Source organism: Phoenix dactylifera, chromosome 15, assembly GCF_051530095.1.
Source record: "Phoenix dactylifera cultivar Ajwa chromosome 15, Ajwa_hap1_PhDact_Kaust_v1.1, whole genome shotgun sequence".
Taxonomy (NCBI): Eukaryota; Viridiplantae; Streptophyta; class Magnoliopsida; order Arecales; family Arecaceae; genus Phoenix; species Phoenix dactylifera.
The window spans coordinates 23,769,761-23,797,575 of record NC_143204.1 but is presented as its reverse complement, the minus strand read 5'-3'; the positions used below and the strand labels follow the sequence as shown (position 1 = coordinate 23,797,575).

Genomic DNA, 27,815 nt, shown 5'->3' with positions numbered 1-27,815 from the left:
GCTAACCAAACGAGCCCGTAAAGGGAATTAAAAAAGTAAACCAATTCGATTATGTTATGAAAATGAGGTAGTGGGTGGGAAAGATATAAGCTTAGGTGCAAACTTGGTGCTCGAGTTTCTAAGGCATCTAGTTGAAATTCATATATTCGATAGGGAGTTAAAAGTAAGATTTATAAAGCTGTTATATGCGACACTACAAAGGGTTTTCATTTAATAGCTCTTTATACGAACTTTGAATCTGATAGAACTAACAAGAGATTTAAACCTAAAACTTGTTTTGTTGCTTGTAACTGGATATCCGAATTTAGTTTACCCCAGCAGAGCTTATTTTGGTCATTTAATCGGTCCGAAATGAAGTTGAAGTGAGTTCCCAAGACAGCACAATTTAAGGAAGAAATGGTTTTAGCTTAATTTTTTCTCAGTTAGTCAAAAAAATTCTAAAATCTTTGTGCATCATCAGTTTCCATGGGGGTCCATGTCTATGATCGCACGAGGCATGAAGTGATCTCGGCAAAGAGTTCAAAATTCTTGTACCAAAAGGAAACTTTCAAAACTCTCTAGGAAGGCATTACTGCATAAAACCCCTTGCAACATATTAATATTGCCATGGACTCTCCAAATATCTTATGACGCGGAAAGCCCGATTCTACTTCCGTACGGCTCACCTTGCACGCGAACCCCTCTCTCTCTCTTGGCTCCGCTTACCGGTGGAAGGAAAAGAGGAGAAGGGGGGCTTTCTTCTCGGATTCAAGGCGTTCGATCGAGGCCGGCGGCGCAATCATTACAATCGCTAGGTCAAGAAGACCGGCAAGTTCATGGTTTTCATTTGCTTTTTCTTTTTTTATTTCACGAAAAAATGCCTGGCTTTGGTAGATTCGGTAATGTCTTTTTACGAGGATTTAGATTTGGAAATGTCATGTGCAAAAATTCACCCCCAACCCAAAAAAATTAAGATAAAAATAAAAACAAGTAAAACATTTATATTTCTGTTTTTTACGCAGACTTTTAAGGCGTGATCTTATTTTCTACTCTTTTCGTAGATAATATTGCCTTCATATCCTTACATCTTGTGACACTTATGGCCCTTTCTCTGGCATTGTGCAATACTGCAATGTTAAGAATATCTTGTTCTGTAAAAATTAAAAAATATATATATCTTCTTGGAATTTGTGAGCATATGGAAGAGGCTTGCCAAGACCAATGTTAAAGCCCCCTCTTTAGTAAAGATGATGTTTATATTTTTTAAAAACAATTATATTTGTTATTAGCCTTGATGGTTATAGTGATGGTTAAGCTGTTTTCGTTGAGACATGGTTAAAGAAACCAAATGCTCTGAAAATGTGTAATAGGCATTTTAGCAAGACATACCATCAGGCCCATATTGCACCTGTTTGGTAAAAGGCCATTAATGTTGTTCTTTTTTAGATAATGTCATTTGTGACTTTTCTTTCTTGCATTTTTACTTTCTCGATACAATGTTTGGTGATGCTAATGCAACTCATTAATGTATGATGATATCAAGTAGGAATTCTTCCATATATAATATTTCTATATATTTTATCATATACCCTTACTCTAGTTTGTGTACAATAACTATTGACTTAAATTAATTTACTAAAGGAAAATTCTTGTATTCAGTTTTTAAATGAAGAATTGAGTTGAATGAGTTGTAGCAGGAGTTTTTTTGATTGCGGTTAGAATGGAGGATAGTAGAATTGTTTTTGGGGTGTACTCGTTGTGAGGTTAAGAGGCTTCCAATTAAATCTAGGCTTGCCTTTGGGTTGAGGAAATAGGAAAACACCATCTGAACCCACTAATTGAGAGGATCGATCGGTGTCTAATTAGTTACCATTATATTTTCCCCCTTTTTTGTGGTTGGATTACACTTGATATAAGGCAGATTTGTCCAATACAATCATGCAGCATTCACCAGTTCTTATTGTGCTTAAACTGGGAATAACTGTATATCTGGAGTGACAAACATGATCATTTTTGACATGGTATACAAAGCTAAAATAGGGAGCTTTAGGAATTAGAAGTTTTATACATGAGTGGGTACTGGATATATTGCAAAGAGAAGTAAGTCAGCTACTGCGAGATTGATTGTGTTCTCTTGGAAAGATATTGTCTTGATGATAGAACATTTTAATGTCTAATGTTGGTTTTAAGGTTAAAAATGGGTCAAATGGCATTTGAGATTGGTCCATGGTCTGGGGAGAGGAAGTTTTCAGGTAAGCTTCCTGATCTTTGTCCATTACATATGACTAGGATGCTGTTGCTAGAGATTATTGGACAAACGCTAATGGTAAGAATATGTGCTTAACCATAGGAGCCTTACTGATGAATAGATTGTTGAGGTAGGAAGACTTTTCTTGTTAAGCTTGGGTAGGAGCTGAATTTTGAAAGAGAAAACATCAAAAATTGGAAGGGACAAGCGAGTGCCGCTATTAGACTTTAGCATAAACTTATGGTGGACCAAGGTCCTTTTTCCTTGAGAAAAGATCCACAATTGGAAAGCTCCATCAAAAGTCCAAGCATTTCCATGGCTTTCTTGACTAGCGATGGCTCTTAAATGCTGTATCTGTAAGTAAGAAAAAATAAGGCTGTAACTGCTTCTTTCCTATACCACAATTTGGACAAGGGATTTGTCATATTTTTTATTGATCTTTTATTTGATCACTTTAAGCTATATTACCTTCACTACAACCATCAAATCCTTCACCAACAATGTGGTATTGGCGTGGCTTTATCAATGCTTATTCGTGAAACTTTTCTACCATGGGCTACCTTTGGTATTACTGTAAGATTTCTTTTAAATCCTTGCTCCCAACTATAATTCAAGTTAGATTAGATCTTTTACTCCTCTTTTCTTATATCTATCGCAGATTCAAACACCTCGCCTTGCCAAAGCTGTCTTAATCTTTTCTGCATGTGTCATTGTCATCTACTTCGGTTTTTCATTACTTTGTCCTCATTGGTGCAACTGCAATGCTGTGGTAGATTACCTTTGAGATTTTCCTTGTAAAGGTGGGAGAGTAGCTCATTACTTGTAGGACTGCAAGTTGCGCGATCTGATAATGCAGGTCAGGGATGAGTCTTTCACTTGTTATTTGTGATATGTTTCGAAGGGTAAAAATAACATATTTTATTATATTTTATATTGTGTGTGGATTGGATTTTGTCCTATCTTGGCTGATGTTTGTTGCTGGTTAGATGACTTAGATATGCTATGTATATCTTCTTGCAGGATTAGTTGGAATGGCTGTATTAGATGATTCTATTCTTTTTTTTCAGATTTTTCTTCGAACTATCTTTTGTTGTTGTCAGCTTATCTACTTTTTTTGGAATTCATCTTTGATTTTGTTGTACTTGTATTTATTTCCTTGGTAGTACTTATACATGCATACACCTTGAACAACAAAATTCAGGTCAATCTTAAATTTCTTCAATTCTGATATTTTCTGAGCTATATCAGAAAGTTCTTAATGTTTAACTAGATTAATTAGAGCTCAAGGAGGAGGTTGTGTTACTTGATGACTCGAGCAATGTCTCTACTAAAACTTGTTTGTGGTGTGGGTAATGTTGCACCATTTCTAAATTCTATAGTTCTAGAGTTGTTGCTTATGATGACTTTGCCTGAGCATTTGGATTTTCTTGGAAGTGTTATTTCTATATGCAAGTTGATTCATGGATAAAGAAGTCAATACTTTTAATGAAACTGGCACGATTTAAAAAAAAGGGCAGTATTCTAGAAAATAAGTGTGATGTCAAAATGGTGGCTAGGCTTTTCTTTGGCTTTTATCTTACTGTTTGGTAACAAAAAATTCTATAAAGCTGGTCCATTTAGTTGTATAGTGACTCTCCATTTTCTCATTAGTTGGTTCAGTTGACTACTTAATGAGGGACGTTTACTTCCAATACCCTCTATGGATGTGTTCAGTCCATATTATTAGCTTGCTACTCTGAGATAAGCAAGATGAGGCCCAAAAACAAAGTCCTAACATGACGACAGCCATAGCAACAACACGAGCTAAAATCATGATGTCAAACAAGAAAGAAATCCATATAATCACTCCATTAGTGAGGACCCATACAGGCGTGTGTTTAGTCTCACATCAGTTATACACTAGGTAGATTTTGGGTACTTATATAAAGCTAACAAACTCAAATAATACCTTTCAGCTAGTCTTTTTGGGTGAGATTGTTATAAATGATATCAGAATAGTCGTGGCCCATGGCCTATATGGAGTAGAAAACACTGCAACACAGACCCATTAGGGCTGACCACGAACTTATCATGGTGCTTGTGATTTTTATATAAATGGATTTGGATCCTTAGCTTAGCTAGGATGCCAGGGCTTGAATGGGGGGAGCATGTGAGGATTCGTGCGAGCATGTGTTTAGTCCCATATCGATTTTGTACTGAATGGATCTTGGGTACTTATACAGAGCCAAAAAACCTAAATAATATCTTCCGGCTAGTCTTATTGGGTGAGGTCCTAGGTTGTTACACCATCATTCTCCAAAATAAAACCAGCAAACCAGTCAGCAACACTATTTGCTTGTTACGTTGATATAGTTCTCTTTTAGTTTGTTTGAATGTAATTCCATCAGCACATGTACAAAAACGTCCTGTTACCTATATCTTCCATGAAAAAGATTCATTTTATTTACCATGCTCTTTGGCTTTTCCTTTGGTATTCTATATAAACAATTTCCAGCTCTTCTTTCTTTCATTTTTTCCTTTCATGGCATGTACAACCTCCGATGCATGAAAAAATTTGATCTTCCATAATTTTATTGTTACAAAAATGTACATATGAGATATCTCCTCCACTTTTCTTGGTGTTGAGCAGAGCATTATTGGTTCATTTATTGAAAAATGAGCGTATATAGCAAAACCAGTTGAAATAGATCAATCCCACTACAGCAATTACTCCACCAAAACAAACTATGCTTGAGAATTAAACTTTCCCTGAAACAGTCCTGAGGTGTGGGATATTAGAGGGGCTAACCAATACCTTTTTGAACTATTCCAAACAACTGCCTGGTGCCAACTCAAGCAAAGAAAGACACCTTGATTTTGTTTAAAGGCCTCTTCATCGAAGACTCGCTAAAAAGTTCAATGGAGGGCTTCTTTTCCGGTCACTTGAGCAAAGACACCTTGCAGAAGGCTCACTTGGCCAATCAATGGAGGGCTTCTCTCAACAACTTAATTCGAGGGCCTCTTTCGAGGTTAAATTGAGCAACAACTCCTAAATCTGTTCCATTCCATATTTGCACATTCAAATGGCAACGGTCAACATATTATTAGAAATGATAGTAGCTAATGTCTTTTGGCCACTCAATGCCTTTTCTATCTAGTGCCACGAATTTATCCTCTGAGCTTCCATTACTTCGCCATGGACCACAACAAACACTAGTATTTGACTGCTTAGCAATGAAGACCTTTATGCTCATCTTCATCTAAACCTTAATGTCTACAATTATATTTTCACATGTACACCTTATCAATCACATGTAGTTATATAGAAGTATGCATTATAATGTATAAAATAGCAGTCGCCTATTAATACTATTCTTAGGGATCCACAAAAGATTTTTAGTTAGTAGATATTAGATGATATTACTCATCAATAGTGCTTTGGCCCTCCATTACACTTAAAACAAGAAGTTATTAGTCATTAATGGTGCTTCACCAGGAAGGTACAGGATATCTAAGATTATCAAGTCTCATGCAGTTCTACTGAAGTTAAACCCTATTGCTTTTGCAGTCAAGTAACGAACATCCCAAGCAACATGGACCATCTCAGAGCAATATTCCAAGAAGTCCATAAATTCTTGGAATTATAAAAGAAAAATTCACTTGTAAGAGGAAGAAAGGGTGATCCTCTATTTTGTTTAGCTTACATATTAATCTTCTCACTGCCGAGGTGTATCTTCTGATGATTCTTTATGTTTTTTTCTGGTTTGTATAAAAGATCACCAAAATTATTACATTGATGATATGCCCCGTATAGCTTTGTAATATTCTACATTTATGTTTGATTTTTACATGTCTCATTCAAGATTAAATATAGCTTCCATTTATATGTGCCTTATTGCTGCTATATTATCCCTTGCTTTTTCAATTATGAGATTCACCATGAATATTTTATTAACATTTATAACAGTATCTTATGTATGTAATGAAGCATTTACCATTGCCCTCTCATTTATCAATTTAGTTTTCGATATCAAGGCTCTAAACTCCATGTAGGATGTGCAATGCCTAGCTTTCTTTCAATAGGATATGTATTTTAGGCAAATTTTATGTAGAATTAGTAGAAAATGTTGAGATTCCACACTAATTCTCATGGGTAAGTGCCTTCAGTAGCTTAGAGCCAAAAGGATTATAAATGAGCATTGGAACTTTCATAAACACTTTCTGTTATCAATAACTTAGGCCCAAAGTCTATTTGCACAAAATGTTAAATAGTGCTCCACTGCTCTAGATATGTTGTTATCCATCTTTATTGCTTGATTTCTTTAAAGGAAGTTGGTGTTGCCATAGAAGAAACTTTGGCCACTGCCATTCAATTACTGAAGTGTTTTGTTATTTATCTTTGTTTACTTCAAATATCTGGAAGTCTAACAAAAAAAATTGGAGGCCCGACTATATATTTTTATTTAAACTATAAGTATGTTGTATAACCTTCTCCAACATGTGTAAGACTCCCACAGAATATTTTTTATATATTTTGTATGAAGCCGGTGACCTCTGTTATATTACAGCATCTGTGCCTTTCACCATGACAAGCTATCTGAGCCTGAATCATGCCTGAAGTCTCCTGCAGATTCATCACTCTGCAATTCCACGTTGCTCCACATCTTCAGCAAAAGAGGTCCTTCTGCTATCTTGATTTTACAGATTGAGGTTCACTTCATTTTAATTGAATTCTGCCTCTGTTTCTGATTGTTAATGATATTCGTCATTAAAGGCCACTTAGCTGTAACTCTCTTTGCTTGTTTTAGATCCAGTTGATGCTATATTGCATCCAAGCTATCATTCTTTTTGGTTGTTAATTAATATGTTGCATCCAGTTTTGACCTTGACCTTGTTCAGTTTGGTGCAGGATACCTCGGTATCATAGCAACTGCTGCGAGCCTTCAAGCCTCAAAAAGTTAATTTTGTGCAATTTGTTCACGTGACTCTTCTGGTTGTTTTTACCTCTGTGCACACCAATATTTTTGTTGTTTTTCCTTTAAAAACTAAAGTGGAGTAGATAGCAAAATTTTGCATGTTGTTTCACTGGGGTGAAATGTCAGGAACTACAATCAACGAGTATCCTAAGCCTTGCTTGGTTGATTCATCTTCTCTGGGATTCTCAGGATTGCACAATGGCCTATGTCTTCCACAGTCTTTAGATGAGGGATAAACAGTATCTAGCAATAGGTTACTAATAATTGTGAGGTTTCCAATAATTCAGCTTAACTAGTGTAAATCTGCATCAAATTACAATGTTCTGTAGGTCTAATGCTGCCAAGACATAACAGTTGGGACATGACACTAGGATGACACTGCAGGATTCTATTTCTTATTCAGACCTATAATAGGCAGATTAAATTTGGGAAATTTTGAATCTTATGCCTTGAGAACTCTATGGAAATGAATAGGCTGCCCACTTTCATCTCGCGTACAACAAGATTTCTTTGTTTCAATTCTTTATGGATCTTCATCCAGGTACAGCAGCAGTTACTAAGTGTTAGATTATGAACCAGGAGATGTTGAGCAATTAGTTTGATAGTTCAGGTTGAAAGAAATTGAAATTGCAGTGAATAGAGAAGATTTCTGTTAATAAATGTGTTTGATTGATGGTGTTTGATGATCCTATTTTTGTTTGTTAGCAGTTTAACATCAAGAGTTCCACAGCTAAAGATGGGAGGACCAGGGACAAATTTTCACCTGTTAGGTCTGACGAGCAATAATTAAATTGCTTGCTTAATGTCAAGGATCATCTATATCAATACAGCATAAGGTCGGATGAAGGTTTATGTTGTAAGTTGTCAACCAATTAGTTAGAAGGTTGGTGTTGGTGTTATTATCAAATTTCTAATGATGGTAGAAGTGCCTATTGCTTGGAATTAAAGTTTTATTGCCTTTGTTCCTACAAATAACAACTGTACTACTTTGCAGGAGTATAGGCCTACAAAAATTATACAATCGCATATGAAACAGTAGCTAGATAAGGCACTAGGCTGATAAGGTCCTCCATCTAATCATTTCTCTATCACTTTTGCCTTCGACCGAGTAGCTGTTATTTATGATGACATTATTAGGATTCAAGAATGTTTTCACTTTTTAGAGAGGGCTAGAGGGAGATGAAGATGTATTGGTGGTGCTGGTTGTTGATATAGATCAATCGGAGGGTGGTCTGGTGGAAGGATAATGAGGCAACCACACTTCCATTTAGAGAGTAAGAGGTGGACCATGCCTTATGTTATGATGATCTCTTCTTTTTTCATCAATCTCTGATTCAGAAGAATAAATAGCCATCGAGTGTGGGCGACATCTGATCTTTATCTGTATCTGTTACATGTTCAGGTGCTGTAGGGGTGATTCAGACTTCAAGGTTTATCTGAAGGGTGATTAGAATTGGTGACAAATACATGACTGTGGTGCAACTTATATTACTTATTAAGCTTTATTAGTAGAACGTAGGACAAAGAACTAACCCCAAAAATCTATTCATTGATTCACCTATTATGCATCCTAGAATTGAAAAGTTTTGTTTAAATTCACATGTTATATTTCTATGTGGCATACTCAAAGTTTAACATGGTCCAGTAAGTCATGTTTACTTGCAGATTCAACAAACAATTAATGCTATGAAAGTAATAACACCTCCGCACATTTCAAGACGCAATCTGTAAGTATAGCTAACATTTCACCATAAAAAATTTGCATTGGTAACCAATTGAAGATTTCCAAATTGGCATTGAAACATTACCTTTAGAGAAAGAAAGCTAAGATGAGGACTGAAAGTTCACAGATCATGAGTAAACAGTTGTGTAGAAAATTGTGCACACCCATGTTCATTTTTTCAAAGTCTGTAGAAGATAAGGGAAGACTAAAGATGCTTTTGAGTGGAAAAGGTTGGTGGCGGGCTTCCTTTCTCCATCAATAATCAAATGCCTGTTTGGATTCCAATTTCCAATTGCCCCTTTCCTTCAACCCCACCCTTCCTGTCTTTTCTTAATCCTCTCTACCCTAATAGCAGCAGGCTGGTGGGGTGTCTCTATCATATCCTTTTCTTTTGTTCCATTCTCTTATAGGATCCAATCATTCAACCCATGTCTTCAAAACCCTAGTGCTGGCCACTGAAGCATGTTTAATTAGTACATGATTGTTTGCCCTCTACTTCATTTCTCACACAAATACCCTTCGTGCCGAATGGTCGAGGGTTCAAGCCAGGGCTGCTGAGAGGTCAAGTCGATCCATAACCTTTTTTCCACCTAAATCACCACTAAGGGGAATCATTTATTAAAGAACAGGCCAGCAAAAAATATATGGCATAGCAGAAAATCCAGATGCCTGATGGACTGATTTTTCACTTAGGTCTCGGCAGTCTTAGAGGCTTCAATCAATTTTTCATCTGTCATGTACAAAAATTTGTGAATAAATATACATTATGTTTAAGTTAAAATTTAAGAATAATAACAATACTGGATCATGTTTATGTAAATATGAAATGCATGTACTTGTGAAATTCGGAACAGTCACTCAAGATGGCTTTATAAATCATGACAAAACAAGCTGCAAGTCTCAAGTCAGCTCTTGGCAAGTCTAGCTTAAGTCGATCAGGATCTAACTGAGTTGAGTCAAATTGGTTAATTTTCAAAGTTGCTTAGATTTGACTAAACAAACTCAAAATTTTCGAGATCAATTCAGCCTTTCGCCTTCAATTGGTTAGTCATACCGGTGAGACACTAATTGCCTAATGGAGACACCACAACAAAGATTTCAGTGTTACTTCTGAAGAAATCAACGATGAAACATTTTCACTTGTTATGTTTCTGTTTCGGTCGAAATATAAGTTTTTTTGACTTGTTGTGGACCTAATCGTTTTCTAGTTAGTCCTTTTCATGCTCAAAACCTATGAGATCAATTCGGTCCATGCTTGTTGGGCAACTGAATTGTACAAAAGGCAGATGTTCCTTTGCTTGAGTTACAAACACAAGTGTTTTGAGCTGACATGTTGATCGGTATGCATGCCATGCATTCATAATGCTAATTTTAACAGTTTCAAGGTACTTTCTTTATATTGCATGCATATAATAAAATGGTCTAAATATAACAAGTGTTGCATATTTATTAGGAGTATATAAGAATTTTATATAACAATCATGACAGTTGTTACTTGGTTTCTGTGATAATTACAAACATTTTTATTAGTTTTATATATGTTCAAAACATATTTGTATCCATTATTGTTCTTATTTTGCTGCAGAGATGTTAACCATCAAATTCGTTAAGATCATTAATTTAAATTATTTAAAACACAACTTTTATTATTAATAGTTGTTGTCAAACCAAGTAATGGCTTTTTGTTATGTGCCATCATTAAAGCTAATTACAACTGTTGTAACAGAGCAAAGATAGGATTGAGAACACAATATTTTGAAAATATTTTAGCTTTACTAGGATGGAAAAATGGTCTACAGTATGATCTGATATGATGGCCCTTATATAATTACCATAACGGCAGTATAAATTTGAAGGACCTAGAGATATCATTGTGAGGTCAATTTAGTCATCTTAAAAGGAGAATTGAACTATTGAAGTCATCGGGTCAATCCAATTCCATTGTCCTTTTTGTGTTTTTTTTTTTTTTTGGTTTGTTGGTAGGCGCACCATCCAATCACCATGGCCGACACCACCGACAACCTTCCGATCTGTATCAAATGGTCAATAGTCTGCACCATGTCTGTTATGGTTTCCACACATTGAAAAAGTGGGGAATGCTGGGATGAGCCGAAGCCCATTGGGCTAAAAAGCAGTGCAGCCCACGTGAGGATCGCTTTCAAAGGCAGGCAAGGCCATTTGAAGGAGGACATAGCTTCACGTCACCTTACCCTTTCCTTCTCTTAAGAAGTCCATGCACCAAACTGAAGAAGACTAGGAGAACTAGGAGAACTAGGAGAAGAGCAAGCAGGGGAGTTTGAGGTTAGAATTATAATTATCCACGCTGGAGAAATGGTGCATCCATGCTGGAAACTGCTGCTGCCGATAACTTTGATTGTCGTGGGAACTTCAGGTTTGATCGAAGATGGTGGTGCGGCGTCTGTTCGAGGTCGAGAATTGGAGGTGAAGTGCACTTGTGACTCGCCGTGCGGAAATCCTTGCAGTAGTCCGAGCCTGCCGCCGCCATCACTCCCACCGCCGCCGCCACCAGCTGAGCCTGTGAATCCTCCACCACCACCATTCTGTCCGCCGCCACCGGCGCAACCATATATCCCTGCTCCACCGTATTGGTTCGGCCCACCGGGACATTTATATCCGGTGGACGGTGGGTACCATTTTGGAGGGGCTAGCTTGAGTTCTTCTACATGGTGGTTGCCGTTGCTGGCGGGCTGTGGGTTGTTGGCCTTGTGGTTCTGAGGACGCTGTGGGAGCTAAAAATCTGTGATATTGCAGTAGTTTAATATAGGTTCGTGTTCTACTCTTTTATTCTCCTAATTCCCGCATAGTGTATGCAATAATTTGAGGGACTCTTGATTCCGAGATGGTTTCATTTAGAATAAAGTTCTTTAGTTGTTCCATTTCTATTAAGCTGAAATGGTGAACACTGAACAATGCTCTCTCTCTCTCTCTCTCTCTCTCTCTCTCTCTCTGTGAGTGTGATGTAAGTAGCAAGAAAATTCCAATATGATAGCCATGGTCTTCTCATGGGTTGTGATGAACTAGCTCCTATCTTTTCCTAGTGAACATGCATCTATTGATAGTTTAAGATCTTTCCATAGTTTAATTGTCACGCTATTGAATGGGTAACCATTCAAATCATTTGAGTTTAGGTCCGTGGAACAAAGGCGTGGTAGTGGAATGAGAGAGAGCATGATATCTTTTTAAAATATAAACCTATGTCCAACATGTAGGCCACCATCCATGCTCTGCAAGGAACGGAGAAAGTCTCATATCACATTTATTTGAAAGGCTGAGGGTAAGAAGAAATGGAGTACAGAGAGGGGCAGCTGCACTGCATCATTTATTATAATAACATAAATTTTGTGAAGGGAGAACTTAGTGCAAGAAGCTTGTTGGATGGGGATGGCCCTGAATAGCGAAAGGCCTGTCAAGGTCCCAGTGATGCCAGTTTCAAATTTATGTTCCAAAGCTTTAATTAAAGTTGGCACATGTATTGAAATATGGAGCAAAGTTGGTGATCTCTATGAGGCCTGGCAAGATTACATTAGGACAAGTTCAAACCATGCTTTCTGCAAAGCTATATTGAAATCACTAACATCATGCTCAAAATTAAGGCTGGCTCTAATTGTTCATTCTAATTAAAACATCGAGTTAGCCTCATCCATGAGGCAATGAGTGTCATCTAGTTAGGAAACGAATATAAGTTTAGAGATCCCTACACAAAAGTTTTTCTTTAATTCGGGCATGCTAGCTAGTAGCATAGTAAGGTAGGACAAGGTACAGCTCAAGGCTTTGTTCTCTTCCTCAAGTAGCGTGAGGAATCTTCCGTTCTTGCTTTCAATGATTGTTTAGGTGGGAAGGAGAAAGGAGCACCAAACTCGACAAGAGTTTAGATCGAACTAAAGGATTGGGTCGAAAGTTGGTTCATGTTTTGAATCGATGGGAGTGGTGTATGTATACAAATTGTTGTATATAAAATATTATTGGGAAATGAATGTAAGATGGTTTTCTGAAAAAAAAAAAAGAATAATTGTTGATTTGGAGAGTTTATTATTTATTATTTTAGTTTTAATACTGTACGGAATCTCGGCATCTTAAATGAGCGATGGACTGGCCTACTTAAGCTTAAGACAATGGATTTATTGACTCGTTAAGGTTGCAAAGCAAGTTGGATTATTATTTTTTATTTTTTTTACATAAAAGGAGGCAAAAGAGCTATCCAGCTTTTATTAAAGATTAATCATATTTACAACAGAAATAACGAGCAGAAATAAGTTACATTGTCAAGGAAGGAGAGAAATATATGCGAGAAAAAGAAGCTAAATGGCTCCAAACCAAGTGTCTGATAATCAGGACAGAAAATATTAATGTTCGTAAGAAGAAGCAGTGGAGAAAAGAACTTCATCCAGACTAACAAGTTAAAGCATTTATTGCCTGAAAGTTTCAAGCAATTTTATGGAGATTTCCGGACTAACACTTTTCTGCCATACCAGCCTCTTTTGAACATGAAGAGTTTTGTTTTACTGATCTCAGAAGACCAAGCTGTACGTTGTACCCCTTTCCACATCCGAATGAGACTTAAAAAAAAACAAAATTTAGAATGACTGCAAGCTCCAAATTTCACAGAAGAGTCTAATTTTAGAGAATTTTTGAAACAGAAAACCGCCAATGTACGCAACTAATTTCATACCACGTCCGATATCTTTTTTGATACTTAATATAATCTGCTAAAAGGCATAAGAAGACGAACAAAAACTATGGTTTAAGAAAAACAAAATTGCAATACTTCAAACATTTGAAGAAGCTAATTATAGCTTAGGTACAGATTAAAAGTCGGCTGATCTATTTTGCAGTATTTTTTTTTGGTGGGTCGGCTGCTTAAAATATTTTTATTTGAGCACAGTCAGTTGCATCACTATCAAAGAGACTACAGAAAGCAATAGAAACTAAGAACTGCTGGTGATAGAAACTCCCGGGATTGCATTTTGCGGTTTTCTTTGGAAAACATAACAAACAGCGTATGGTCCCGTGAACGACACTGGCGCCGGGCATCGCTGTATCTCCCGACCCCATCAATCAATTCTTTATAAAAAGTTTGCACCCTGACCCAGACCCCCACGTAGACGTTACGTTATATTATTAGCATGCAATTACTACCGTTAAAAATAAACTCGAAAGCACTCAAAATCCACACTCAATTGTGGGACACACTTTCTCACATACACAGCAAACAACCCCACCTCTTCACCAACCTGTGGGACCATGACTCCATTAGCTTATAAAGAGTCTTATTCTTTGGTTCCCGTACGTAACACCAATTTAATGATAAGAGAATTAACAATAAAAACTATTTATTTCATATTATAAGACACAAAACGCTCCTCCCCGCTCCACCTGCACCTCCAAATGTACTCTCCCCTACGTTTCACCTCCTCTTTCACCATTCCTACTGTCACCTTCCCTTTTCTCAACCTCCTCCTCCTCTCTCCTCCTAACACCTAAACCATGCCATCCAAATTCTTCCATTCCACCTCCATCCTCCTCCTCCTCCTCTTAATTCTCCTGTCGAGACCTCCGACGTCGGTCTCGGAGGACAACTCCCCTCCTGTATGCCCGTATCCATGCCTCCCTCCTCCGCCGTCGGTCACCAACTGCCCGCCGCCGCCTCCGTCAGCCCCGAACCCACCGACATCGGGCTATCCACCTCCTGCACCAAGCGCGCCGGAGTACTGGAGTTATCCTCCACCGCCATCCGGATATATTCCATACAATCCACCACCATACGTCAATTTTCCTGCACCTCCTCCTCCTAACCCAATATTGCCTTATTTCCCTTGGTACTACAAGACACCCCCATCGGCTTCCAAGGCCCCTCCTCTGCCGAACAATGTTCTTGGTGCTTTGATCGTGGCTTTGCTCATAATGGCCTTGGGGTTGATTCCTTTTTGATGGACATTGTCTTTGTTATTGGATTTATTCACCCTTGTTTTGCTAGTGAATTTGTATTTGTCATGGAAAATATGTTGGAACTCACTCTCTCTGTCTACATGCACTTTTTTAGATATACATTTTTTTCCCTGTAGATTCTTATGATAGCAAATGAATGGAGAAGAAGGTAGTTGGTGTGGAAAGAGTCTTGGCGATCAAGAGGTGAAGGGAGGAGAAGGTGGGTGCTTTTCTTTGTTTCTTTTTCTTTTTTTGCCTTTAGTCATCATAAAGGTCGACCCTTGGTAAAAGTTCTGAAGGCAAAGTGCTCGATCGAGTAGGTTAGCTAAAGTTGGGCTAATGACAAATAAAATAGGTGATGAATGCTTACTCTTAGGAGACTCATCATATTAAAATTGACAAGGGAATTGTCAGAGAATATGAATTAAGCTTCTCTTATGTACTACTTTAACAGAAGGGTGCAATGCTTTCGATAGGAAATGCGTCTTTCCTTCTTATCTTTGCATGTACTTGGGACCATAGTTGTTCCTTGAGGCACAAGGGTGATGGATTCATGCGAATGGTATGGTCGGTCTAATCATTCGACCCGTCCAACAAAAGAATCATGAAATATGGCCTTGTTCCGTAATATGGTCCGTCCATGAAGTTATGAAAATAATAATAATAATAATTCGATGGGCTTAGAATCTTAGACCAGTATCAGCAAAATGTGAACGTGAACACGAATGTTCTTCTGGAAATCCCTTATAGAAGAGCATTCTTTTCTTCTTTTCTTCAGTTTTAGAAACATCATGATCATGTCAATCCTTATATTAATTGTTTGGGGGTTTCCACGAGCTACGTTAAGTTCAGGTCTTGCATCGGTCTCCACCGGCTTGAACCCACAAACATAAGTTGTTTCATCCAATCTAACAAGGGACAGGCTTTGGATTCTGATTTCAGGTCTCTTTCTCAGTCAAATTGGTTAGGTTCCAGGTAGACCCTTCATGTAGTTCCTATCACTGCGAAGAAAAATAGACACCTAATAGATATTTAGAAGATGAAAAAGTAGATAGTTCAAAGTTAGTTTTGGTGGGTGTGAAGTCACACCAATGGCCACCAAGATCGAGCAACTCCCGAGTTTGGGCCTATCACAATGCTAAATCCTTGGGACATACCTTTATTAGTTGGAGATAATTAAGGCACTCCTGATTGAGACTTGACACGCTATTTCAACAACTAGTTCTGAAGTTCACATGATGATAAGAAATTACTATCTACTATTCGCAAGAGGAAAGAAGAAAAAAAAGAGAAATTGTGCAATGCAGTTCGAGATTTTAGAAGTGATCACAAGTTCCCCAGTCTCCTACCCATCTCTACATACTATTTGTACATGCCGAGTTTATGTAGATTTCTACCCTGCTTCCCCTCTGCCGCTGCTTGAGAGCAGCCAATGCTTCATTGATGGTCTTGTAGTTACCTGAACCATCTTTAGCCACAGCCATGTCTGTGGTTTTCCCGACCGTGTCCCGCGATTTGAGTAGTCCGGCATCGAGGTCTGCCCAATTCCAATGAGACCGATGATTGAATTGTTCAAATGCAATCGCAAAAAATCAGAACACATTGTAAAATGATATTTGGTGTTATCCTATGCTCAACATGGCATGTCTCATAATGCAAATTATAATGCAGGGCTATAACAGTCCTGGGCCAGTCCACTTTTGATTGGTCATGAACAAGTGATCTTTTGGCATGTCAAGACATTTCTCTCATTAGTCCAGCAACAAAATAAAGAAAGAAAGAAAGAAGGAAATTAAAACCAAGCAACATTTTGCTTCACAAAAACAGAGTGCCTCCATATTTAGTACAGAATGGGGAAGAAAACGTAGTGATTAGTGAACATATACACACAGATAAAGCCAAATCTTTGGTCTTCAAACACAGGACATACATACCTTTTGACCAACTACATACATCTTAACCATCCCTTACTTCCTAGTCATGCTCCCGAGAAATGAAGAGCTCTTTGTTATCTCTCGCAGCGGTTTATCTGTGAATCTAATTAGATTATAAGTAAAACCTCCAGCTAAAGTCCCCAGTATGGGTCCAAGAATATAGACCCAAATTGCCTTGTAGTTATTCATGATTATGGCTGGTCCTAGGGTCCTTGCAGGGTTCATTGATGCTCCTGATATTGGCCTGACATGTAAAAAAAAAATAATATTATCATACTGACCAAAAAAGTAAAGTTTAATGAACTGAATTTGATGGGCGTTGCACATCTTTCATCTACAAAATAACCATGGCTAATTTAATGTCTAAAAGGACAACGAGGTAGAGTAGAAGAAAAGCTCTCTTTTTTTTGTTTGTTGGTGGAACAGATTATAATTGAGAGATGATTAGAAATTACCCTGCAATGAAGACATTTATAACTATAGTGGATCCAACAGCAATTCCTGCTAACTCCCCTATCTGCAATGCACGCAAGTAAATATGGACATTTAGAGGAAATATTCTAATCACTTAAGCTTTTTTCCCAATCGTATCCATGCTCATTAAGAATCTGAAAAAGAAAATAAAGAGAATACTGACTGCTCTAGTGTCTGTTGCGACGCCTGATATGACAAACATCAAGCTAAAAGATATAATAATCTCAAAGGCAAAAGATTGAATTGGTGATCCAACTGGAGTTGTTCCATAGAAGTGTTCAGCCTCTGGACTCAGTAGCAGATATAATGCTCCACTTCCAAGGATGGACCCAATTACTTGTGCAAGGATATAAAAAGGCACCTGCATGTGCATTTACAATACAACAATCGCTAAACTTTACACTGCATACTTCTGTAATTTAATGTCTCTTGTATTCTTACAAGAGATACGAACTTGATCTCACCTTAAATTTGTTTCTTGGCCGGGCTTCCACTTGTTCTCAGTTGCTATATAACTTTTGATGAGCAATGTATGGGTAGAAAAATAAGAACCTCATTTTGAGGGTGAGGAACTTGAGATGCATTTAAAGTATGTGGCCTTCTTTCCCTCTCTTTTTATTGTTATATACTGTAACTAGAACTTTTCAGAATTAAAATGGCAAGACTAAAAACTAGCTTAGTTATCATGCTGGGGTCCAAGTAGGCAAGTTATCCCCATTAGACCTTGATGGACTATAAGTATTAATTTGATCTAACCATTTTTTAATTGCTTGATACAAGTGAATTATTGAGTATAGCAAGATTACTAAGTATAACATAATTTGAACTAACAAGGACAAGGCATCATATAAATCCTCTATCCAAAATAATTTCTTAAGTCTGTAATTGAAGGAAGGAGGGTAGGATATCTCATTTCATTTATCAAATTATATTTAGATGTATCGATCATTATATTAATCCAGCATCATGATATCTCAGTTCTTTTTAAATTTTTGCGACAATAAAAACCAATATCGTAGTCACCAAGATTCCAGAGATTGACAGAGATATTGGCCATTTAGACTCTTGCCTCGGCAACAACCATCAATCAAAACAAACAAAGAAAGAAGTAAATTTCTTTATCAACTAACCTGTTTCAAAGGGAATCGCCTAAAAACTGCGAAGGTAATGGTGACAGCAGGATTAAAATGAGCTCCAGAAATGTGACCAACCGAGTATACCATCACCATAACAATTGAACCCCATGTAATGCAAATCCCTGGAAATGTCACTTCACCATACATCTTGTTCACAATCACCGATCCACACCCGGCAAAGACCACGAAAAACGTTCCAATGGCCTCCGCAATCAACTGTGCATGTCATTGTACAGAAGTAAGTGAAACATGAACCATAGATCATCAGTTGTAACATGTCGCATTCGCATGCCAAAAATATACCTTTTGTGTGACATTCACCATTGCGGCAGAACAAAATCCTGAATCCCAGTCGCGGCTGCCATTTTCCACCTTGGTGATCTCTTCCATGTTGCTATTGGATGACGAAGTCATAGCCGAAGAGCTCAAAATTCTCCTTGAAAGAAGAAGATTGGTGCAATGAGAGAAGGTTTATGAAAATAAGATGCCAGGATGAGGAGAATTTTTATACGAGTTTTCTTTTTTCCCTTTTTTTTGGTTGGTGGTAGAAATTTCATAGCAGATTTAACAGGGCGAGAGGATAAAATTATGGATATAAACTATTAGTTAGTTATCTATTTATGGAGTCCTCAGTTAATGGTTCAGAGGATTATGTGGAGATCGAATGGGATCTGAGGACAGATGGAAGAGCCATATTATCTAAATGCATATTTTAAGGGGGATGCCACAGTAAACATATGAAATTGTGATTTACAAGCATTTTAGTGACAAAAATGCTCCATGCTGCCATTTATATGCATAACTTCAAAACAAGATTAATGGCATTTACTATAGATATGGAAGCTTCCTACCAGCATTTGATCTTCCGTGACGATAAAAGAAAGAGGTGATAAATTTTACATCATTATTAGAAGCAAGAACAGAGCATTGACTTGGTTCAACTATTCATAAATGTTTGAAATGAATCTTGTGGTATTACAATGTTTAAAACACAAGAAACAACCCGGCGAAACAGGCATATTCTATTGCACAAAGAAGCTGAGTGTTTATTATTCTGTCAACACTTCATCCACGACACCACACAAACGTAAAAAAACAACATAGGACCCACTAAATATCAACAATTCCACCAGTCACCTGATACCATCATGGCCTGGACTGGCATCATCCTACTATCTTATTTCCTCTATTTTTGGAATCTGTTTCTTATAAAAAGATAACAGACAGTAAACCAAAATGAAGCGATCGATCATTTTGATGGGACTTCAGAAGGGCAGTTGCCAAGAGACAGCCCGGTTGGAGCGCGCATGGAGGCCCTTCGCTGCAAATGCCTCCAGCTCTGCTCCCTACTTACCTGCACCATCTCAGCCAGCATCTTCTTCGCCTTACCTGTGCAATCGTCGCCGTCTATCTCAGAGGCAATGTTACTCACTATGTTCTCGAGAGTGTCTGCCTGCAATTCCGACCTCGAATATGGGGAGTTCCTCAGTAACTGTAGGAGTGCACGAGCTTTTGATTGAGACTTGGGTGTCCCCTGAACAGAGAGCTCGAGAAGACCAGGAATCACACCTTCTCCAAGAATTACTTCTCTATATCGACAGCGATCACTTTCACACATTTTCAGGAGGGCTCCTACCGCATGCTCCCTACTTTGGGGAGAGCCTTCCTCGAGAACTTCAACTAACGTGAGAACTCCACCTTCCTCAGCTGTCAAAGCAGTCCTCCCCTCATCGAAGGTCACCAATGATTCCAAAAGGGCACTGCATTTTTCAGCTGTTTTAGAGGATTTCTTGCAGCTCTTCAACAAGTTGATCAGAGAGGCAATAGATCGGACTGAGAGGAGGGTGCCGAGATTAACTGGAATTGTGGAGAGATTGCAGAGAGCCATAACAGCATCAATCTTGGCTTGTGGGTTTCCATCTCTAAGGATTTTGACAAGGAGGGGAATGGCACCAGCAGCACTAATAGTGGGTTTGTTTAAGGAAGAAGCAGAGAGGGTAAGGACAGCAGCAGTGGCATACTCCTGTAAGCTTAGATTTGTTGACTGCAGGAATCCAATGAGTGGCTCAAGTGCACCAGCATCCACTATCTTTATCTTGTTCCTGCAAATGTAAAGTTCACATTGAATTCAGTAAAGATTTTATACGAATGTGATCGGTGTTACATTAGAAATCATTTAGAAAGTTAAAGACAGTGCAGAAGTCTATAAAAATTCTAATGACAACTCCATCATTATTACAAACTCATGGATATAATTGCTATGAAACTCAGTAGATATCAGATTATTGTGGTCCTAAGACTGAACCCAGCATAATTATCATCACAGCTATTAATTATTGCAACTCACCAACATGTACAAATGCAGAGCATAGAGAATAGTTGAGTACCAAGAAGTGTGAGAATTTAAACAATTTGGGAATGTGCCAATTATAAGAGTTATATCAGTAAAAGAAGAAGTTAAGTCCGATGATATCAGTAAAATCATGCTAACAATTTTATCACCTTAGCCTTTGTGTTCTTTCAACTACACATAAGAGTTATATGTGATGTTACCAAAGTTTGTCAAGAAAACCATCTTTTGAAGGGAGAAAGTTTGCAGTGACACATTCTGGTTTTGAATGCCTGGCACTAGTCAGCAATAATTGCACAGGTCAATGAATCAGCATACTATGACTTGCCAACGACAAGGAATATATGACAAATGACTATTGACAGTATAGTAAAAAAATCCAACCCCCCCCCCCCCCCCCCTCTCTCTTCTTTCTCGGACACAGTCCAAAACCAGGCTAAAGGGCGTAAATGGAAGGATGATAGTAGAATTGCATAGACATGATATTTCAATGACTTGTTTTTACTTCACCACCAATAACATGCCATATGACATCCATTAGCCTAAATGATTGAGGTATGATCCAAGAAAGCTTGCTTTGATACGTTATAAGAATACGTGTTGAAATTCAAGTGAAGGGAAATATGGGAAGACGAGGACCAGCAGCAAAAATTAGAAGACCAGCCAGCAGGTATGAAGATCTACCTTGGTTGTGCAACTTTCGTACATGCATCACTGTAGCAAGAAATAAACATAGAAATAATTTCCAGACAAAGAGGTAATAATGCAGTCTATGATAAAGAGTACAAACTATAGGCTGAAGAGCTGAATTGAAAATTGAACACAATTCACATCAATAGATAACTCTGAGCTTCTGTAAAGTACAAACTGCCCCATGAGTTAAAAGTCACTTTCTATATCACAGTTCGAGTGGCTGTTAATAAATTCATCAACAAGACCCACACATAAAGTGCATACTTTATGTAACTAGAAGATTATTGGTGGAACAAGAGAATATCTTTTCTAAATTATAAACAGCATGATAAGGTGTATGGGAACATCTCTCCAATTATAAAATCAGGAAACATGATGATCCCGGATTCATGATGCTGAACAAACAGAGAGAGAGAGAGAGAGAGAGAGAGAGAGAGAGAGAGAGAGAGAGCGAGCAAATCATATGGATGTAACGTGGGCATACTAGATGGAGATGTACTGGAATGCCATGTGACTCAACAAGCCTGTATGCCTACAAGATTTGTGGTTGCATCCTGATGTCATGGCAAGAGTGGTCTCCTATAAAATCAAGAAAGTCGGTGACAAAGAACCAGCCAAATTAGTCACATAGAGTGACCTCATAATTTTTATAGATATCTAAATGCCAAAACAACTTGTTTAAATGGAGAAGAAGTTGACTCTTTCTTTCCACTCTCTCTCCTCTTTGTTATGCCGAATGCTTTCAGATTGTAATGATACCAAAAGATGATTGTTTTTTCTTCCTCCAGAAATCATCAGCATCTTGTCTTTTCCTCTTTCCTTTGCTAGTCTTCTTCTGTGCCACCCACCTGCTCACGTCACCAGGGAGATCTTTGGAACATATAAGTCCGACATCTCTCTCTCTCTCTCTTGCATGCACATACGCATACACAAAGATACGACTTTTTAATCACTCTACTCATAATTAGTCATTTTTGAACATCATCACACCTGTTCTCTAATAAACCAAAGGAGACAACCCTCTAAGTTTCCAAAAACTTGGCAGCAGTCTAGACTGTAGAAGAAGTGGAAGCATATATATCTAAGACAGAAAACTATAAGCCACGGGGGAAACTAAGACTCAATACCTTCTTTGTAATTAATCAAAAAATGAATGCTGCTAAAAGAAAGTCCTGCAAGACATGTTGATAAAGGGGAAAAGAATCTATTTGCTTGTCTGGAAATAGAACAAATGACCGAAAAGAAGTCCATTTTAAGCATGATCACTTGTTTTAAAATATGTCACTTCAATACATGATAGACGAAGAATCTCTACCATAGATTCACCTCATATCACTTCCTAGAAATAATTAAGCCATGCCTAAGTACTTAGTAGAAGCTCATGGCAAATCATCATCATTCAAAGACAAGTGCATCTAGAAGAATCCTCTGAATTTCTCGACACAAAAATACCACAACTAATATATATATATATAAATTAAAGGCATCATGATGACAGCGTAACCCATGTGAGAGATATTAGCTCCCATCGAATTTTTTGGCATATAAATAAACTGATTAGGGCCTGCACGCTGTGTAAGGATTAATAGCATGTTTTTATAAGATGTCTTCACCAAATAATCCTCAATGAAATAAATAAAGCCATCCCATTACATGATCGCTTGTGTTGCTTGCAAGCATCCTTCCACAGACTTAAGTGAGTAATGAACTGCAAAATTTTACAACTGCTTTAACAAACAGGACTGCAACAATAGCCATAGAAAATTAGAAACTCTTCGAATTATCTCACTTATGCCGACTTCCCAAAAAGAAGGAAAGTACCAAAGGCTAGAGAGAATAAGAGAGACAGAAGAACAACGCAAAGCTCTATTCCCCCTCGACTAAAACAAAAAGAGTAAACATAAGATAAAGTTCAAATATAAGTGATTATAAAACAAAATATGAAAAGAGATTTTTTTTTTTTTTTTTACAATGAAGAACACCAAAGCTCGCACCTTTCGTCCTTGACGGCAAGATTCAGAAGGGCAAGTATGGCGGTCTCGCCGGACTCCGGGTCCCCAGACATGAGCATCGATATGAGGGGCTCTACGGCACCGGAGAGCTGCCGCCGGTGCTTCGACGACGTCTTCGTCAGCCGCCGGATCTCCCTCGCCGCCTGGATCCGGCACTCCACGTCCTCCGATCGGATCCGCTCCATGATCCCCTGCGCCGCCGCCGCCGCCGCCTCCCCCCTCTCCACGCCCACATCGACGGAACCCTCGCCGGAGACCCGAGCCTCCGACGACGCCATACCGCTCCCCGGATTCGTCTCCTCTCTCTCTCTCTCTCTCTCTCTCTCTCTGCCCCTGGAGCGGTGAGCGGAGCCAGGGGAGGGAAGAAAGAGCCTGGGGGAGCATTTATACGAAGTAACGGTCGAACATAACGGCGCCGACGATTCGTCATCGTTCCGTTAGTTATCCGGACGTGGCTCGTCTCGACTAGCTTGACCGAAGTTCTCCTATTGTCTGTGTTCGGCAGTTATGGACCCTACAATGAGCATCACACGTCTGGGAGTTATTGAGGGACTCCTGATCTGGTGGTTCCTCGGGATTTCCATTAACGGGGTTAAGGTGAGCGCCAGCATGAGGACGGTCGAACGATGCATTGCTGTGGACCGTCCGTTTGTGGTGGGTAGTCCCCGTGATCCCCTTTTGTGGAGCTCGACGGCCGACGCGTCATCAGGTGTACCTCACGGCGGTCCAGCGAGGCTCGCAGCGACTCCCTTCGGTGTGACATCTTGATCATGATCGGACCGCTGCAGATTTCGTAAACTTTGTGTTTCTTTTTTCGGAATGCAGAGAAAGAGAGGGAGGATCTGGATATTTTAGGGAACATCCTTTGATTCGATAGCACGAATATCGATGAGCCCCCAGAAAACATTGCCGCCGTGGGAAGAGCAATCAGTCTCTATTTTACCGCGGTAAAGATTCTTTCTTCTATTTTGGGCTCCTCACTTTTAGACCGCTAAGTTTTTTATATCCCAATCTACAATTGGACACATAAATTCCCTTTAGACTATCAAATTTAACCCAAGAAATAAGGATAAGAGCATCTCCTCTCCTCGAACTAAAAGCATATTCATCAAATTATATAATTTAATTATGTGAAAGATCATATCTAGCTGTGTATCTACGCAGTTCTTTTTGTGGAAGAAAAAGTGGAGAGTTTTAAATAAAGCTCATAAATAATTTCATCCAGCTTTAAAACTTATCACATAAATATAATCTTAAAAATTAGCGGTAAGAAGTCATATGGCAAAAAATTTTATCATATCATGCTGATGTATAGGTATTTTATAAAATTAGTTACTATATGGTCATATTTTGCAAGAAAGAAAAGATTATTCTTCCAAATTTTGAACCAAAATATCTGTTGCTATGTTATCTCATGATACAAGCAGAAGATAGAGACGGTGGAGATCGTAAGAGATAGTGGGTTGTCGGAATATTAAAAGAGGTGGTGAGCGATGGTAGGTAGTGATGGCTATATAGTGGATGATAGTGAAAATTATTAACAATAATGGTAAAAATTAACGAGGGTGATGTATAGTTGTGGTGTAAAGATTATGAATAATGATGGATAGTGATGGAGATTATTGGAGATGGTAAATGGTACTGAATGATAGTGGCGACCATCAGCTACTAAAACCAATAGTAGATCTAAGAAGATGTTGAACAATAGTGGAGATCAATGACAATTGTGGTGAACATTAATAAAAATCACTAATTGAAAGATAATGAATAATGGCGGGCTATAATGAAGATTGTTGGAGATAGTGGATGATAGTGCATGGCAGTGGAGATTCTCAATGATGAAAGCTAATGGTTGAGATCATAGATCATGTTGAATAGTGCTGGAGATTAATGACAATGGTAGTGGATGGCAATGTAGATCGCCAGGTGGAAGATGGTTGATGATGGTCGGCGATGGTGGATAGTGAGAGAGGAGGATTATTGGAAATTTTTTCTTTTCTTATGCTATCAATTTTTTTATATTATTTTATACAAGCTAAAAAATTATCATCTCATTCCTTATCTTTTCTACCCACATCTAGAGATGATATGAAGAGAGACATTTTGATCTAAAAATATAGAATAATTATTTCTACAAAAACCAAAAAATGGCTATTCTTCCACAAAAAAAAATGACCATTCTTTCAAAAAAAAAAAGAGAGACTATTTTGGCAAAATGCCCTTTATATGTTGATTAGTAATTAAAAGAACCAATCAACAACTTTGTTGTCTTCTCTATTTATATGATAGATTTTGAAGTGCTCAATTTTTCCCTTATATTCCATTTGCTTTGCGATAAATAAAGACTTTTCATTTTTTCCCCTAAATATTAAAAATTCTACTATAAGCACAATTATCCATGTAGGCATTTAGGCGTGCGACCCCTCTTTGGAATGGATAATATATTTTTCTAACTCCGAGATCTTATTATTGGAAAGACCCAATAATTTAGAGCATGCACAGCGTCCACTTGTCTTAAAAAGAAAGATTTATCGGTTATTAAGAGTTCTCCAACAATGCCTAAGCAGTGAACATTTTTCAAAGAAACATCAGTAAACAATATGGAACAAATACGAACACATGATATTGATGCCAAATTTATGTACTGAATAAGAACCATTTAATAATGTCTAACTTAAATTTTCAATGTTGTAGGAGTTCTATTTCTTGATTAGTATAAGTAATGCGACCACTTTCAGCAAATTCCAAGTATGTACCAAAAGAAAAACAAAAAAAAAAAAAACAAATTCAGAACCACGCCGACAGAATAAATGCTTTGTTAGTTTAGAGAGGGTGGATATGTAAACCATTCAAATAATTGCCAGGTCAAATGTAAATGCACAACAGTAAAGAGCTTATCTGCAAATACAGTTTGTGTCAAGGATCCATCCGCAAAACCTCCCAATAATTCTGTGGACCTCCATGACGGCAGCCTAACGGAAGCCAAACAAGCCAAGGGCTATTTAATTATTAGCCAAGGGACGGTTATGGTTGTTTAGCCAAAAAAAAAAAAAAAGGGACGGTTATGGTCGAGGCCGGGAGCTCGCTTGGTTGTTAAGCAAACGGACGTTAAAAAGCATCCGATCCTTTTTCTTTTCCTTTCCTTTTTCCTTTTCCTTTATGCCTACGCCCATGCAAAATAAAATAACATTGAAATAAATCTTTAAAAAAAAGGGCAGGAGAAGGTGTTACGTCCAGCGAACGTAATTATCGTGTAATACTTTGCTTATGTGAAACCTGGATCTCCCCCGCGATGCACGTGGTCGGTCATGTGGGACCCAGGACCTAGGATCTAGCTGTGGGACCCACACATTTATACTCAACTTCATTTGATGGGCGGCAGGGATGAGTGATGGGAGACACAGGTGGACCAAGCCAAGGATGGGGGCCACATGATGGACTTGATTTAGACTCCACTCCTTCCCTCGTTTCCGGGCGTTGGAACTGAAGCATCATGGTGGTGTGAATTTTTTTTTTTTTTTTTTTTTTTTTTGCTAGAAGATGGTGGTGTGAATTCGCCTGCCTTCTCAATAGGGAAAGAAGTGCACCTTAAGTTACTGTATTATAACCAAAATCACCCAGCTTTGTCCCAACTACTGATGTCTTAAATCATTTAAGTAACAGCCCAGAACTTATTTAAAATAGCTAACTGAAAGATATTTTTTGAATTTTTGATCCTATATAAATATCCAAAATCTTCTCGATGAATAACCAATGTAGGACTAAACATACGTCCGCACGAGTTTTGACATACTTTCTCCGTTCAAGTTCTGACGTTTTTATCAGGCTAAGAGTTTAAATCCATTTAAATCTAATCACAAATATCATGATAGACCTGTGATCAACCTCCATGAATCCGACTACAGTATCTCCTAGTCCACATAGGCTATGTGCCAAATTCGCTCTGATATCATTTGCAACAATGCAAGACCTCACCTAAAATGGTTAGGGTTCTTGATCTTGTATAAGTACCCATAATTTTCTCGACAAATAACCGATATGGAATTAAACATACGTCCGCACGGATTCTGACAATTTGTTCAAGCATTTTTATTCACATGCTATGGTAGGAGTTTCCTTGACATTATATTTCTTTGGGCAGCCATCTCTCAATAAAATCTGCAAGTAGAAAATTTAGTTTTCTTTTATAGTTTGAAATATTTCTTGCAATCAATTAATCAACATCAGCAATGCTGGTTATCCCAATGCTGTTATGCCATAAACTATCAAACCAAATCCTAGCACTCATTTCATCACCCATAACCATCGCAGAGTCATTAAATAACTACTAGCCCAACCTATTGTGCCATTTGGCATGTGTCGGCT

At 38.1% G+C, this 27,815-nt stretch overlaps 2 protein-coding genes and 1 long non-coding RNA gene across 10 annotated transcripts; 1 reads left to right on the top strand and 2 right to left on the bottom strand.

Moving 5' to 3' along the window:
* The first annotated feature begins 605 nt into the window (after nucleotides 1–605).
* Nucleotides 606–11,806, top strand: LOC103705823 (uncharacterized). 7 transcript variants are annotated; one of them, XR_015973739.2, is made up of 3 exons: nucleotides 606–794; nucleotides 2,886–6,884; nucleotides 7,106–11,806. It is a non-coding gene; the product is annotated as an uncharacterized LOC103705823 (long non-coding RNA). The 7 variants fall into 7 exon arrangements; XR_015973737.2 differs by having other exon boundaries at nucleotides 606–807; XR_015973738.2 differs by having other exon boundaries at nucleotides 606–818.
* Nucleotides 11,807–14,282: 2,476 nt separating this feature from the next.
* Nucleotides 14,283–19,184, bottom strand: LOC103705871 (putative aquaporin NIP-type). 2 transcript variants are annotated; one of them, XM_008789755.5, is made up of 5 exons: nucleotides 18,699–19,184; nucleotides 18,390–18,611; nucleotides 17,423–17,620; nucleotides 17,241–17,302; nucleotides 14,283–17,029 (listed from the first exon to the last, which is right to left on the bottom strand). In XM_008789755.5, exons 1-5 carry the CDS (start codon nucleotides 18,807–18,809, stop codon nucleotides 16,819–16,821), a joined length of 804 nt encoding a protein of 267 aa, XP_008787977.3. In that variant the 5' UTR covers nucleotides 18,810–19,184; the 3' UTR covers nucleotides 14,283–16,818. The 2 variants fall into 2 exon arrangements, with proteins under 2 accessions (XP_008787977.3, XP_088568064.1); XM_088711938.2 differs by lacking the exon at nucleotides 17,423–17,620.
* A 138-nt stretch (nucleotides 19,185–19,322) lies between these two features.
* LOC103705825 (uncharacterized) lies at nucleotides 19,323–23,819 on the bottom strand. The gene is made up of 2 exons (XM_039134387.2): nucleotides 23,433–23,819; nucleotides 19,323–20,497 (listed from the first exon to the last, which is right to left on the bottom strand). The coding sequence occupies exons 1-2, from the start codon at nucleotides 23,726–23,728 to the stop codon at nucleotides 19,645–19,647; spliced, it is 1,149 nt and encodes a 382-aa protein (XP_038990315.2). The 5' UTR covers nucleotides 23,729–23,819; the 3' UTR covers nucleotides 19,323–19,644.
* Between the last annotated feature and the right edge of the window lie 3,996 nt (nucleotides 23,820–27,815).